Here is a 16,315-nt window from a genome sequence, read left to right as displayed (position 1 = left end):
GGAATTTATAGATAAAGTACTTGGTTATTTCAATTTTAGGTTGGATGCTAGAAAGTAAGTAAAAATTTTGTATATTAATGTAATTTACTCTTCGATTAATCCAGGAGGTAATATTTCTACTCTATTGACATACATCGCGATTATCGTCAAGGCGACCCTATTGCCCCATATATTTTTATCGTCGAAATTTAAGCAGCAAAATTCAGAACTAGTGAAAATATACAGTGTATACAAATTGAAAATGTATGTATTCTTAATCTTATACTTGATAGATCTGAGAACTCACTCAAGGAATCTATCACTGAACTAACTTCTTTCGCTAGAATATATGGTTTATATACAATGGTTGTATTATCACAAGTAAAACGCAAGTTATTTGGATAGTAGTTAATAATATAGTGAAGAGTCTTTCCTTTCAGAATTCCTACTTTGGGGTAATAATAAGTTTATACTGTTTGGGGTATTTAATTTTCGGTCAACCTAAGTAAGATTCCTAGAATGAATTTTGATAAAAAAAATAGTTAAACTGAAAGCACTTATTCATATGTGGCAAAGACGGAGTCTTACTCCTATTGGTAGAATTAATATACTAAAATCACTATCAATTTCCCATTTCAATTATTTATTTATGACTCTGTTGTGAAAGTACTTGACGAACGGACTTCTCTAAGTGAAGGTGTTTATGTCATCTCGTCCCGAGGGTGATATTCGGCCGTTCGTGACCATAATCGGTATCAGGACGTATGATACGTACCCGTACTAGATCATGAGTGATGATCGTAGACTACACCTGCCATTGTCGGCATTGTAGATATTGGGTATACTAGTATAACATTGTATATTCGGTCGTCTTTCACAGCATTGGTGTCATTAGTAAACAACAAATCTTCCAAATCCTTCATATAAACTTCTTGCCAAATTAAATTCAGTCACATTTGAGTTTCTCTGGAATGGTAAATTACATAAAAAAAGGATAAGGTAATTCAAAGCTGCATAGATGGGGGACTAAAAATGATAGATGTAGGAGATTTTATCGCCTCCTTTAAACTTGGAGGGATTAGAAGAATCACTCAGTCATCAGGAAAATGGAAAGTTCTATTGAATTCTATTGTAGAGGTGAAGAAATTGTTTCATTGTGGAAGGGAGTATGTTCAGTCATGTAGTATGAATTGTAATAATAAATTCTGGAAAGATGTATTGGGAATAATTATATATTTCATCCAATTTGGTTTATACTGGTGTATATAATATAAATGATCTAGTTAAAAATTCTGATAATTTGACAGTTTTCTCTTTTGATGAGTCTTCTTAATTTCCAATTACTACCAACTATTTACAGTATCTTGGCTTGACCACAGCTTTCAAGCGTTTCTTGTGGAAACATGGCTTCCATCCATTAGGACTAACTCATCCAGAGCTTCAGAAATTGAGTGATGATTTTGACTTCGATGACCAGAAGTGGAAAATATACTAAGAATTCCATTTACTATTACAAAAAGTTCTAAGCTTCAATGGTTTCAAGTAAGAATAATACATCATATTCTGGTAACAAACACTTGTCTTCCTTGTCCTTTATGTTCACTGTGTCATATGGGAAGGGAGACAATCGATTATTGTTGGGAGTGTATAGCGGTACAGGCTCTGTTAGAGATATTTGAATCTCTTCTTGATATTCTTTTGATTCCTCTCTTGGTAAACAAAGACACATATTTATTTGGTATCATTCATCTTAATTCTTATCAAACATTATGTCTACATTAAGTCTGGAGATGTCTGGACAAATCTCTTAATTTAAATGCTCTTCTTAATAAGGGTAAGGATCATTTCCGTGTACAAAAATATATAATTTCTAGTTAAATTATTAATATGAAAACAAAATTTGAGACTAATTAGAATTAAAGTTTGCTAGAAACTCTTTCCCCAATGGTTTCGAAATCACCTAATACCCAATTTTAGCTGTTTCATCTCCTCAAACCTTCTATTCATAATATTAAGACATATTGATAAATAATGAATATAATCCCCTTTCTCTCTCTCTCCATCCTCTTCTCTATCTCTCTTTCCTTGATAAGATGTGCAATGTGTCCATATGTGTGTACATATGTGTGAGTACGCATCTGTGATTTGTGAGGATGATATGATTTTGTAAGTCTGCTATTAATTTCTTTATTTCCTCCAAATTGAAGAGTTACATTGTAACAAAAAGCCCCCCCCCCCCCCCCCCCCCCCCCCCCCCCCCCCCCCCCCCCCCCCCTGGATCCGCTAGTGCCATGTAAAAAAACATTTAGCCATACCTGTATTTCAATATTAATGCTGAAACAGTGCAGTACAAATATCACAAGATCAGAAGGACTTGGTCTGTAGGGAAGGCTACCCCCTGTAGTACATGAATTAAGTTATATTCCGATAAGGAGTGTAAGAACACGCTAAATACTATATCAAAACCAGCACTAATAAGACACCATAGATCGTCTCTAAGACTTTCAGTTTTTATACAATGGAGTATTATATGTGATATACGGTCATTATGTAAAATACCACAGAAATGACACAATTCTATAATGTTTGTTGATCTTAAATCAGTACATAATCGAACTACATTACTTAACTTGCTTAGATGTTCAGGGAATTTTTAGTGCTGCTGTCCATGAAATATGTGGAGAAATTACATCTTGAATGAGCAAAAACCTACTGAAATCTGAATCGTTATTCATTCTATTGTACATCATTAATTCTTCCCACGACGACGACGACGACGACGATGATGATGATGATGACGATTTGACATATTCAAGACAAATGTGATAGACAGGTTTGATGATGATAATGACGATGGTGATAATGACGATGATGATAATCATAATCATAGCACAGCATGTAAGTGTGAGAGTATGTTTGTGTACGTTTTGTGCGGATGCATTTGTCATATTTGTAGGCTATGTCTATTGTTTAATATGTGAAAAATCGTCGAAAATATTAAAGAATTAAAAATAAAATAAAAACGCCAGTGTTTGACCGTTGTAGAACTGTACAGGTAGTGTGTGGGTAGCTGGGATCGATCAACGAGAATGTGAGATTTAAAATGGTTGTAAATACCGATCACCACTATATAGGAATATATTTTTTGTGTAGCAACGTTCGTTATAGTAAGGCCTCACCATAATTTATGCTGGTCAAAGGGTGATAACTCCAGTATGTATTATACTTAACATTAACTCATATTTACTCCATTCGTTACTAGCTTTAGTACTTTAGCCCTGCAATGTCTTCAGCATCTACACCTCGTCTTAAGATTGTCAGTCGGATGGGACAGAGAATTGCCTCATTCAATGCATACACGTATTTTGCAGTTTTTAACTGTTTATCAAATCTAAATTTTATTGTATAATGTACTCAGGAGACCTATATACTAGTATATAGGTCTCTGAATGTACTGTACATCTACAAATGCAGCAGTATAAATCTTATCTTAAAACAGTTGTAAGGCTTTCTTTCTGTTCATATTTTGATATCAAAACAATGTTTGATGAATAAAAAAATATTAATAATAAAATAAATGCAGAGGCTAAACTGTTAAATACCCGGAACATCGTAAGGCTGGTATTTATTTCACAGTGCACATCTCATATTGATGTCCACGGATTTAAGGATTTGCTGAAGGTAAGATGTATTGACACGCGAGGAGGTCACATTAGCATGAGATAAAATAGAGTTTTAATGTTGTAGTTATTATATAGCGTGAGTAGAATGCTATAGAAACGTACAGTAATTCATGGTACTATTAAGCTTCATTAGGTAGTGTAGTAACATTCATTGTTTATTTATCTAGCGTTTAATAAGCTTTATATTTGTTTTGTGTTAGGGTTGGCATTATTATTAATTCATCAGTGTATTATCAACGTCCTATCGCTCAAATTTCTCTGCCAATTACATGTACATGAATATTAATTCACCAGCATGCCAGCGGTGTTTGTAGAAATAACCCCCCTAAAATATAGTCCGTTCTTCTTGAACAGGAGGTTATCAATGGTCGTGTATCAGTCAAGTATTATAAGCTACCAAAAATAAGATCCAACAAATCTGCAACTGTTTTGGAGATGCAACATTGAAGTTTATACATTGTATACTTCATTCTGAGAGCCCAGAATGTTATTTAATAATGGAAGACATTATTTATTTTACAACAATTGCAAAACAAGTCCCCGGGTGGACGCATGTGAGGGGTCTTACTATGGGAGGAAACTAGAGCACCCATTGAAACCCATGTGGTTGGGCAGGTGACCCCCATACCCTTACCTGTCCGATCAAGAATTTAAACCCCAGACGCCTTGGTGAAATTGAAGCAAGTGTGTTACCACTTAGCCCGAGTTTCCTCTGGCCCCGACACCAGGTCCTACACCAGACATGGTGTCAGGGCCAGAGGAAACGCAGGTTAAGTGGTAATACACTTGCTTCAATTTCACCAAGGTGGCTGGGGTTTGAATGCAATGTTATTTAATGGGCCCTGGGCATCTTTTAACACGTTTGAGCCCAGTAACCTAAGAAATAGGTCAAGGTCATTTATTTTAACAAACTTGGTAGGCCTTCATGGTTCTGGCCCAGTATCATGTCCCATAGCATCTTGGTTGTTGATTTAATGTTTAAAGATTTTTCACATTTAACCCTGATTACCTTAGAAGTAAAATAAATTGTAGCTAGCATATCTAGGTCAAGGTGATAGATTTAAACAAACTGTAGCCCTTCATTCCAGCAAATTAATGGCCCAATATCATAACCCTTTTATTGGTGAATTATTGCAGATATCATTAAAATGAAAAGTTTGACACTAGATTGTTGATGAGTCTCATAACCGATGTATTTTTATCATTCATAGGGAAGCCACAAAGTCATGACACAGATGAAATTCTAAATTTTCAAGATCAAAGATGGCACATAGGGTGCTGACTTGTGGATGTAACATATTCAAAAGGTGGAAAGGAATTCTACTTAATGCTCAACGTTCCTTTAGTTCAGATGTTCCACATGATGTAGAGCAACGTCGTCCTCGTTATGGCCCAGGTGATATTACTCAAACCCATATCTCTAAACAGTTGGTACTGCGAAGTTTGAATTATTCCGATGCACATAAAAGGAAACTTGTACTTTTGTTTGACTGGCTGTATGCCAAGCCAGCCGCTGTAGAAAAATACTGTAACCTGTATCATGACCAAGGGCTAGATGTCCTCACTATAAAAGGACGACTGGTACATTTCCTTTGGCCACCTGTGGGATATAAACTCGCAAAAAATATACTCCAGTTTGTTTTTCAAGATAGCAGACATGAAGTCCTTGTCCATGCCTTCTCCATAGGCGCATACATCTATGCTCTGTGTCTGATGTTGTCAAGACGTGAACCAGATGCATTTGGAGCTTTTCGGGAAAGGGTCAAAGGTCAAGTCTTTGACAGTATTGTCATTGGATCCTATGACCACATGTCGACAGGGATAGCAGTGGCACTACCAGGAACCAACACTATGAAGAAACCTATTCTACATATGATGGACGTCTACTTTAATAGGACCAAGGAAACGACTCGTGATGAGTATGATAAACTGGTTGATCTGTTCACGACGGACCCTGTTGTTGTTCCAACCCAGTTGTTCTACAGCTATGGTGACCCAATGTGTTACGTCCCAGCCATAGAACAGATGATTACAGGCTGGCAGCGTGACATTCCAGACTTTGATGTAACTAGTAAATGTTGGGAGAAGTCGGTGCATGCTGCTCACATGAAGTTTCACGAAGAGGAATATTTGATTAAATGGCAAGAGTGGCTGGATAAGATCGACCTAACCGCAGACGATGAATATGTTAGTTTATAAAAACAATGGACATGTCCATACATGTGGTTTTGGAAACGGAAACCGTTGGTAATTGGGCAGTAATTATGCAATGTCTTAAAGACATGCTACACAACTGACAGGGTGTACACTGTATCACAAAAATGTAGAAAATTACACCTGTTGTATAGAAAAACTGTATATCTTATTTACACCAATGAATTAAAATGATAATGAGTCTTAAAAATTATTGTGTATAAGAGTAAAAAAGAATTTCTTTGGGTACATTAGCAGTCTATTCTTGATTTGGATCAATCATGATTGGTGTTTGTCGAAGATGTAGCACCTGTATTGGTTAAAAAAGTTTTGGGTCTGTGTAGTAATTAAGGAAACGGGTTTCTTTCTTCTATAAATTATTTTCCTGTCTTCTGTCAGTGACGTTAGTAGCTGTAGTTTCCTCCGATGAGTCAGTAAAAGCCTGGTAACTTTTCAAAACATACCTGTATTTGATTTATTCAAAATCTGGTTTTCCAAAACTATTAAACTGTTGTTGATTGATCTACTAGTGAATTTACGTATGAATTAACAATGTGTAGATGTTGAATTTGCAGGCCAGTCCTCTTTGTGTGAAACAGGTTTCATTTTGTTATACAAAGTATAATTGTTGTTGTTTTATAGTGGATATTTTACTTTAAATATATTTGATACACAACTAATATAACACCATTGTGTTAGAATTGAGATCTCTATAATTATGTTTTTCAGTCAAATTAATATGTTTTCATACTAAAGTGTTCCCTTCGGATCCGTTGTACATTCCATGTCCATCTAAGTAACATTATTTTGCCGTTGGTTTAAGATAATTTTCCAGCTTCATCAGAAATTAAGCCATCCCAGTCTGATGGGCAAGAATACAAGAAACACAAAACTTGAAAAACCATCAGAAATGTTTTCTTTTTATTGTTTGTTAGAGAAATAAAAAGAATGAGCCAAACATATTGTGTTTATTTTATTTGTTTGTATATGAAACAATTTGTTCACTTGAAGCAATCAGAAGATAAGAGAAAAGGGTTGTCAAGGTTATTTTCCCCTACAGGCACTAGGTCCTTTGAATGCTGTTGCTAGGATATATTTACATGTGAAAGTCTTATACCTTGACTTACAAAAAAGTGTGATCACATTAATCTATATATTGTATATGATAGACTAAATCGTACTTTTTCAAACTCAGACTTCTAAGTCAAAACATCAAGCCAACATTATATCCCAAAACTTAAGTTCCAGTGACTTAAAAACAAAAAATGTACAAGGCTTCTTTAACTTCAATTCTTCCTAAAGAAATAGATGTTTTAAAGAATACTGAACAGTTCACGTGCACTGGAACACTAAAGTGTAAACAGAAGTGTAAATGAAGAAATTTACAGGTACGTCAATTTGCTATTCGACGAGATATCCCATGTGATTTCCAATCGGAAAGTCTTTTTTTTTTTAAACTTGACAAAAATATTCTGCATAACTTCCTAAACATTAGCAATATACTTTCCGATGAGAAGCCTTATTTTTTGCAAAACTGGAATCGGACCACCATTGGAAATAAAAATATTTTGATTCCTGGTAATTCGATAATTTCACTTCCTTACTACCCGGTATCAGATATACATCATGTATGTGTACTATTTTATAGCGATAGACCAATGATAAAAAATAAATGATAAATTTATCACTGGAAAATAGAAATTAAACCAATTTAAGTCAAAATTATAAGATATAAGGCCTTTTCCTGTCTTGAAAAACAAAAATAAACTTTTTTTGAGGTAATTTCTGGACTAGAATGGCTGTTTTCTAGTTAAGATGTACAGGTATTTGTATTCAGTATTAAATAATAAAAAATACATACACAGATTCAAGCTTCCAAATACCTGATGTTTATAAATGTACATTTATTTCAAAGTTATTATTGTTTCAAAAAGAGAAACTCACAACTTACATAATTATCCAGTAAACTTATAAAACTGATTACAGTTTATAATGAATCGGTAATGTGTATTCTTAATCTGAAGGTTTTTTTATGTTTTAATGGCCCTTTGTAAATCTGATATAGGCCGACTAAAGCTAGTAAACCATATCAGATAAAAGGCTGTTTAACATAAGAAACCTTCAGATTATATTTGTATATTCTATACTTGATTAGAAAGAACCAATTCCAATCACTACCTTTTTACAAAAATTTGATTTTACATCAATACTCACACAAATGTCAACTGATTAGTTTTGCTTATGCAATCTTTTACATTTTCACGCTTTATTTTACTAAATTAAATGCAAGAACCAATAAAATAAAACAACTTGTTATATATGTACTACCAGCCTCATACCATGTCAGCTGAAAATAATGATAGCAGAATAAAGACCTATTTACAAATTCATCCCATTTTTTTTTAAAAATATACCCTGATAACTTTAAAAAGATTCACTTCAACCAAAGAATTCACAAACAGGAAATTAAATATTGCACAAATCCTTACTTATTTTGACTAATTGGCTCCATGATTCACATATAGTGTATACTGACCTTTACAAAAGCTGTTCTTAATTACATTTTGTATTTACTTTCATAATTAACATGTGACACTTATATATCTGAAAATAAGCCCCTGCCTGCAAATTACCCCTTTCATCATCATTTTTAAAAAATACTATAGTAAGCTAAAAGTGATACATGAATAAGCCCTCCCTAAACTTAAATACTAAACCTTTACTAGCTAAAAAGGCTTATTTGAAGATAAATATATTCTAAACTTTTACACAGTTGGAGGGGACTTATTGGAGGATAAATACAGTAGGTCTTTCCTTGTGGGTCAAGATTTGTAAATTTCTTGTACATGCTAGCTGCAGGAACAATAGCTTAGCTATTTTCAAATTAAATCTTTTTACATCACCTACTATAATGTTCAGTCAAAAAAAATTATCATTGGACAAATATGTTATCTCTATATCTCCAAAGGTTTGTTTTCTGGGTATATTCGCCCCTGGAACAGCTAGTCATCATGTGGAGTTTCCTTGTTAGTAGCAGCTGGGGGCTACCTCATCAAACATATAGGAGGCCTTTACATGCTATTCAGGGTGATGAGAGTGAAGTCTCTTGCCCAAGAACACATCCAAAGCACATCACCACAGCACAGGCTGATCTGGGATTTCAGCTTCCATGGGAAACATGTTAAACAACCCCTTGTTGGAGTTTGAACAATCACCCCTGACCTTCACCTGAGGTCACATGCTACACTGACGAAGCTTTTGCATCCCCATTTTCAAAAGGAAACTAAAATATCTCCTGTTATTTCTAACTGATAAAATAATGCAAGAAAAGGGTTAAAGATTAATCTTTCAGTAATTTCCTAATTCTAGTTTTCATCAAATACAAGCATATAACTTTTGAAACCATTTCAATGAAATCCTGTGAAGATAATTCATATTTTAATATAAAAATAATATTTGGTTTATGATTCTGTTTCAAATATTCACAACTATATTTGTACATTTGATAGTGATTTTGTACATGTTACACTTGAAGCATGAAGTGGATTGGTCGGAAATATTTTGATTGGCAAGTCCCAGATCATCGTTTCCACATTAAGTGTGGGCGGACCTCTCCAGGAAGCACTCTCATCAGGATTTGTAGGTCGCTCTGATTCCGGAATTGGCTCACAGGATGTGACAAACTCGAAATGTAAACGCCACCTCAAACACACTGAAATATACAACATAACAACATCTATATACAATATCTATGTAAAACAAGAGACCCAATGGGCCTGCATAGCTCACCTGTTTTTCAATGATATTTTATTGGCAAACACAGGTCACCTGGCCTCCGTAACCTTCGGAATGGGTTGGAGCCTAGTTTATTTAAAGAATCTTTATTTTAAACAAGCAAACTCAATACTTCATGAAGGTCAAAGTAATATATTTGAAAAACAAAAACTGAAAGCATGTTATTCCAATAAGCTATAGGTAACTACAGATGTACAAGTTTTAACTATTTTATTTTCCAAATGTTGAAACCTATGCCTGTCATGAAGGCTGGTGCAGCCCTGACATGTTCTGGAATGTTGATGTAGTGAGCCCTAGCTAGGGAGCCTCAACCCCTTACCTATGTGTGACAAGCCCTGAGGAAGCTCTGAGCCCCTACCTATGTCTGATAAAGGCTGGATTTTGGTGTGGTGAGCCCTGAGGAAGCCCCAAACCCCTAACTATGTCTGTGACGAAAGCAGGGATAATGAAGTGATAAGCCCCAAGGAAACCAAGAGCCTCTGCCTATGCCTTATAAAGACTGGAGTGTTGGTGTTGTAAGCCCCGAGGGAGTCCCAAACCCCTACCTATGTCTGTGATGAAGGCTGGCGTGGCTGTTAGAGGCACTGGGATGTTGATGTGGGTCTTCTGTGTATGTATACACATTTCTTGATGCTTCACAAATGATGTGACAGCCGTTCCCTGACCAGGCTTCCGTCGACATTCTTCTGATATCTGCTCTTCATTCTGAAGTGTCACTGAAAACTGAAAATAAAGGACGAAAATTAGACAAGGATCAAAGTTCATTGTAACATGATCTTTTATAATATTTGTAAATTCTTTTTTTCTGTTTTTCCTGATTTTCTTTCTATTTGATGTAAATGTTTATTATTTACATTTAACTGAAACTCAGTAAAGCCGGAAATAAGTAACAATAATGCTATCAAATAAACTTGTATGCTGTTAACTGCTGTCTATGAACTAAATTCAGATTAACAATGTTACTTTGACATACAAGCAAATATAGGTGACTATACCTGAACACATGTTACTGTCCCATCCGTAAAATCAAATGCTCCAACGATATCTTCACCCAATTTGTATGCTTGCTTGAACAGAATGAACTTGGCAACTTTTCCCTTTGCATTGGTAATATTATATGAATCTGAAATGTAAGTAACAAGTATCGAGGACAGCCCAACTCTATGACGAATGATCGTTTTGTTTTGACTGGAGTCATAATCAGTTGTTCAAATGATATGTAATTTTTCATTGACTGTCTAGTTGTTCAAAGTAGCAGTAAATATGTTACTTTAACAATAAAAGTATAAACTTTCTAAACTTAGCTAATGTTGTGGAGTTATAAGTCACTACAAACACAACAAATCTGATGGTGGTAGACAACTCCAACTCCAGCCCTCTAAAGCAACCCACTCCTCCCCATTGGTGAACATCTACCAGTAGAATATGTTGCCAGCTGACATCAATGAGAGCGTAATTTATCGGGCTGTTGATATAAGGTCATCAGTTGTAATAGATATAATAAATCAGATCTTCAGTGAAACATGTAGACTAGGGACAGTGTATGCCAAATAAATTGTTACATTGAGTGACATTCTCCAATACATCTGTTACTACACAGTATGCAGTATAAATTAAAATGTGTTTTTTCATAAATCAAGGGGCGATAACTTTGTCAAAATCAGATAATAAGCAGAAAACAAAATTTTTCCTTAATCAAGGGGACATAACTCTACAAAATAATGTCCAGCAATCAAACTTGGCCAAGCCCTTAAAGCATTTAAACTTGTTTTCATGTTTGAAGAAAATCTGTTTACATCTGTTCCAGTTTTTTTTCCACAAATGGTAGAAAATAATATTTTTGGTTAATCAAGGGGCCATAACTATGTCAAATAAAGTTATGTAAAATCGAACTTGGTCGATCCCTAAGGCATCTTCAAGTTTGAAGAAAATCTCTTAATGTTTTTAGTTATTGTATGGAAATAATGTGTGACAAAGGACCGGACGGCCGAACCCAAATCAAAATCCCCCGTTTCTGTGAAAGTGTTGCAGGTACTGTAAATTCATTACAATAAAAATTCTTATTTGACTTTTCTAGGTAATGAACCTACGTGGAGCCTTCCTCGCTGTTATGGTAGCAAGAACCTGCATGGCAATATCTAGGAGTGAGTTCTCTGTCTGCTGTGGCTTCAGGAAAGGGTTGGACGGGGTAACTTCTTCACCCTCTGTGTACACACTGATGTCATTCAGCCCTGTAATACAACAAACATATAAATATCATACACTTCTCAACTGACCCTTCAGCAAACCACATCTACTAGACTGTCCCCACCCAAGATCCAACCCAAGGCAACCTCATCTATTATCTCCTTAGCTTAGAATGATAACGAAATTACACAAATAGGTGTAGCTGTTATTTATTTTCTAAATCTTGGCTTAAGAGAGAATTACATTACAATTCTATTTACCAGAACTATCATGTACCTGTTAATAGATGCATGCACCACCATAGCTATTTTGATTATATTCATCCTGACTTCCATGGGACCTAAACATAAGGGTGTCCAAAAATGGTATACAATACAGCACCATTACATCCATTCTATATATCCATATAATTTCAGTTAAGCATCTCAGATATATACAAATTACCTTTCACCTCAAGTGCACAGATCCAGAAGTTATACACAACACATCCCTGCCTTGTAACAGGATATTGTGGTTATATTGGTACAAGTGAAGATTTACTTACCATGAAGCACAAGAACCCGGAAAGGAATTCTCAGCAGCTTGGTTGGGTGGTCAAACTTTTGTGTACCAATGGTCAATTTATATGAGTATTTAATAGCTTGACCTCTATAGGAGGGAGGGGCATCAGAAGGAATGGTGTCCTCAAAGGTGTCTGTAAAGTAACAACATAACCTCGCAGGGTTCAATTGGGTATTGACTAATAATTGACTAAAATATCATTGGACGTACGCATTTTCTAAAATGTTATTATTATGTATACCAAATCATTGTCACCCTTGATGCTCTTCTCAAAAAATGATATTGTGTTGCTGTAAAACTGTATCTATAATTGATGTTTTTTCTATGTATTTCATGTACTTATAATATGCAAAAGGATGAATAAAAAGATTTTAAAACAGAGAAATTTAAAAAAAAAAAAATCATTGGAAACAATACTAGAGAACTACACTAAATTTCTATAAATGTTTATACGCCATATACTATATTTGTGTTTATAGGTGATCTTTGCTTCTTGTTTCTCTTCACAAAACTACAATGTACACAGCATATCATAGACAAGATGTAATAATTCATACTCACAGGATTTTGATTCTCCTGGTGCCAATCTGAGATCACAGAACAAGATCCGAGGTTTGGATGATAACACAGTCAGTCCCCTCTCACCTGTAAAATAATACATTACAGAGAGTCAGTCCCCTCTCACCTGTACAATAATACATTACAGAGAGTCAGTCCCCTCTCACCTGCACAATAATACATTACAGAGAGTCAGTCCCCTCTCACCTGTACAATAATACATTACAGAGAGTCAGTCCCTTCTCACCTGTACAATAATACATTACAGAGAGTCAGTCCCCTCTCACCTGTACAATAATACATTACAGAGATTCAGTCCCCTCTCACCTGTACAATAATACATTACAGAGAGTCAGTCCCCTCTCACATGTACAATAATACATTACAGAGAGTATATGTGATTACATTGTCAGTGTAACATCCCATTAGGACAGAAAATTAAAAGGAAAAAAGAGAAAAGTCAAGAAGACTAGTTCTGATCTGTTCTAGAGAGCAGAAGTAAATGTGACAGCTGGAGTAAGTGTCAAGGAAAGACAGACTATGGAAGAATGGCAATTTGAATAGCCCTACCATCAGACTGTGGACTAAATATATCAAAATGTGTTATCAGTTTTCAAAGCAATAAAAGTTATATGAAATAAGTGTTACCTTTGCTAGGTACAAAGGAAGTATCACAGCCAGTAGTGGACACCTCCTCTGTAGACATTCTCTCGGACCGCATCAGGTGGACTCTCGTCTCGCTGACCGAGCACTGACAATGGATCTGGACACTAGCCCATGCCAAACATTCACTGCCATTTCTACAAATAAACCATCAGCTGTTATTCTAGTTTAAAGTGACATTAAACAATAAAATAAAACAATACATGTACATGGACCATAACTCTCAATTCTTGGAAATTAAGTATAAGAAAGTATTTTTTGGTACATATAAGATGGGGTTATAGTCTAGTCAATCATACCGGTTACTGGATAACTGATACCTTTGGTAGTGAAGCAGACGTAAAACTACTCAAACAAACCTCAAGCTAGTTATCTAAATACCAAACTGCCTTCTGCAAAATGGAATTATTCACTCTTGTAAAATGTAGTTAAGAAGTTGAAATAAATCCAAGTAATTATTCCAAAGAGTTTTAAAAAACATGAAATAGATGCAAACTACTTTCAATATACACAACTATCTGAGAAAAATAGCTATAAATGTATCATTCTATGGCCTGTAAAACTGAGGCGAATTTAACCACGTGTTGACACAGTGAGGACTTACTGCACTTGATCATGAGCTCCAACATTAGTAAAGGTGATGACACATTTTACAACCTCTCCGGCTAGATAGACCGACCCCCGGGGTAAAATGGCAGAAACCTCAATCATGGTTACTTCTTCTACTCCATTTCTTGAGATTTTCTGTAAATTGAAATATTTCAAATATGTTAGATAGTATATATAATATACACAAAGGCCAATAAGAACACATTCCTTTCAATTCCAAGGGTTGCATTCACTTACAATCCCTACAGAAAAAACAATGATTGTATTTGGAAAACAATCTGAATTTATGACAGGGGTAACCAAACATTCAGGTCTTCTGCGCATGCATAAATATATATTTTGAATATCCTTGAAAACATATAAAACATCCAATATATCTATTTCATGAATATTATTAATTGCCTTATTTTTCACTTCATATTTTCATTTGATATTTTAACTATAGCTATAGACTTCAGTTTCAGTCAGGAAACTGTATATACGGTAAACACTGTATATACTTTTGCAAAATTCACAAACTTATCTCCACTGATATGATTATTATGTGGTTATAATTGGATAACAAATGAACAATTATTGTACAAATTTACACCTTAGTGATAAAGTTAATAAGGCTAACCAAATTTTTGGAATTTTAAGAAGAAAAAACTTAGTTTCATGGATAATAAAACTTTCCTTTTACTTGGTACTATCACAGTTGCATTACATTAGTTCGGTTTGGGCTCTGTGGAAGGCAAAATTTATTGATAGAGGTAGTATAACGAAGAGCAACCAAATGTTTACCAGGAATAAGTGACCTATCATATACAGAAAGGCTAATTAGGATATTGAAACTTCCAACAGACGGGTTAGAGGAGACATGATTGAACTCTACAAAATGTTAAGCGGCATTTATGTCAAAGAATCCTGCAGTTTCATAAAACTATGGAAAGATCAAGATGTCGGAAAATGGCTCAGTGGCTGAGGAAACTGAAAGATGTACATGTTATTTCCGCAACAATCAAGGACAATATGCTGAGAAGCAAAACCTTCACCATTAGAAAGTCCTCCGGAAGATGTTACTGCTAAGAATATAAACACTTTCAAAAATAAGATTTGAAGAAATATGGAAAAATTAGGACATTTTATATAATTATAAGGCAACCATAAATAGAAATGAACTTTAAACACAAATTGAAGAATACTAATGGAGCCCAGTATAGTGGAACTTATTCTATTCCTGTACTGGAAAATAACTATATAAATATACATTGGTTATTAGTCCATGTTAATAAAATACGACTCTCTTTTTACAAATCCATAAAAGAACTTTTTTTGTGTGTTTCTATTTTAAATTATCTTGCATTTGACTAACTTATTCATGATTCAACGAAGTAACTCTTAGTTAAATCAGAGACTCTCTGGTTAAATGCAGGACCCATATGCGGGGTTGTGCCCAGGCTGTATAAGTAGCTATTGCAAGACATGACGGTACACAAATGTGTCCGAATTTAGAGAATTTCTATCTGAGATCAGGGGATACGCTGATCCACCAAACATATCCTCCGAGTGACGTTCCCATAAACAACGTACGTATACGTAGCTGTCAATCTATACAAAATTTCCTCTGGGCTAAAAGGATTACTCCCTAGCCTAGCCTTCGTATACTTTGTTGTTCAAATTGGCCAGAGAAGATAGTTTCTTAAAGGATTACCTGATTTAGCAATTATTTATGTCAACAAACACTCCCAACAGCTGTTGTCGTCTCTCACTTTCTGCAATAACTTTTTTTGACACGGACTAAGCGCAAGCCAGACCTAGACGAGTATGATAAAATTAGAATCAATGACTGACAATATTTCCGGATATATTATTTTTCCATATACGTAGATCTCGGAATAGTTAAAGAAGTAGTGTAATATCTTATGTAATCTTTTTGTCATAGCTCAATGATGACCAGCATCACTATATCTCTTTAACAAAATAGCTTTAATTCTATTTTTCAACAAATACAAAAAGAAACAGATAAAGAATAGAGTATTCGGACTCAGATTCACTTAAGATTTGATGTACTGTTAAAAAATCTTAAAAAAGGGGAAAAAAAGGGA

General features: G+C 34.8%; 2 protein-coding genes across 2 annotated transcripts; one reads left to right on the top strand and one right to left on the bottom strand.

The window, feature by feature from the left end:
• The first annotated feature begins 3,489 nt into the window (after positions 1–3,489).
• On the top strand, positions 3,490–7,702 carry LOC117334111. Its single transcript, XM_033893570.1, has 2 exons — positions 3,490–3,660; positions 4,874–7,702. The coding sequence occupies exon 2, from the start codon at positions 4,926–4,928 to the stop codon at positions 5,859–5,861; it is 936 nt and encodes a 311-aa protein (XP_033749461.1). The 5' UTR covers positions 3,490–3,660; positions 4,874–4,925; the 3' UTR covers positions 5,862–7,702.
• Positions 6,816–16,018, bottom strand: LOC117334110 (RAB6A-GEF complex partner protein 2-like). The gene is made up of 9 exons (XM_033893569.1): positions 15,922–16,018; positions 14,224–14,363; positions 13,605–13,756; positions 12,960–13,043; positions 12,382–12,531; positions 11,741–11,881; positions 10,646–10,773; positions 10,196–10,373; positions 6,816–9,567 (listed from the first exon to the last, which is right to left on the bottom strand). Exons 2-9 carry the CDS (start codon positions 14,328–14,330, stop codon positions 9,344–9,346), a joined length of 1,164 nt encoding a protein of 387 aa, XP_033749460.1. The 5' UTR covers positions 14,331–14,363; positions 15,922–16,018; the 3' UTR covers positions 6,816–9,343.
• Positions 16,019–16,315: the final 297 nt, after the last annotated feature.

Source organism: Pecten maximus, chromosome 9, assembly GCF_902652985.1.
Source record: "Pecten maximus chromosome 9, xPecMax1.1, whole genome shotgun sequence".
NCBI classification, from domain to species: Eukaryota; Metazoa; Mollusca; class Bivalvia; order Pectinida; family Pectinidae; genus Pecten; species Pecten maximus.
The sequence above is the reverse complement of the archived record's forward strand: the minus strand, read 5'-3'. Positions and strand labels throughout refer to the sequence as shown.

What these genes read in the sequence shown, in the direction of transcription:
- LOC117334111 (XM_033893570.1), top strand. Translation starts at nt 4,926, where the DNA reads ATGGCACATAGGGTGCTGACTTGTGGATGTAACATATTCAAAAGGTGG.
- LOC117334110 (XM_033893569.1), bottom strand. Translation starts at nt 14,330, where the DNA reads ATGATTGAGGTTTCTGCCATTTTACCCCGGGGGTCGGTCTATCTAGCC. An exon ending in CCGGGTTCTTGTGCTTCATG is followed by an intron (nt 11,882 to 12,381) that starts GTAAGTAAATCT and finishes GTTGTATTACAG; the next exon opens with GGCTGAATGACATCAGTGTG. An exon ending in GGACAGTAACATGTGTTCAG is followed by an intron (nt 10,374 to 10,645) that starts GTATAGTCACCT and finishes CTTTATTTTCAG; the next exon opens with TTTTCAGTGACACTTCAGAA.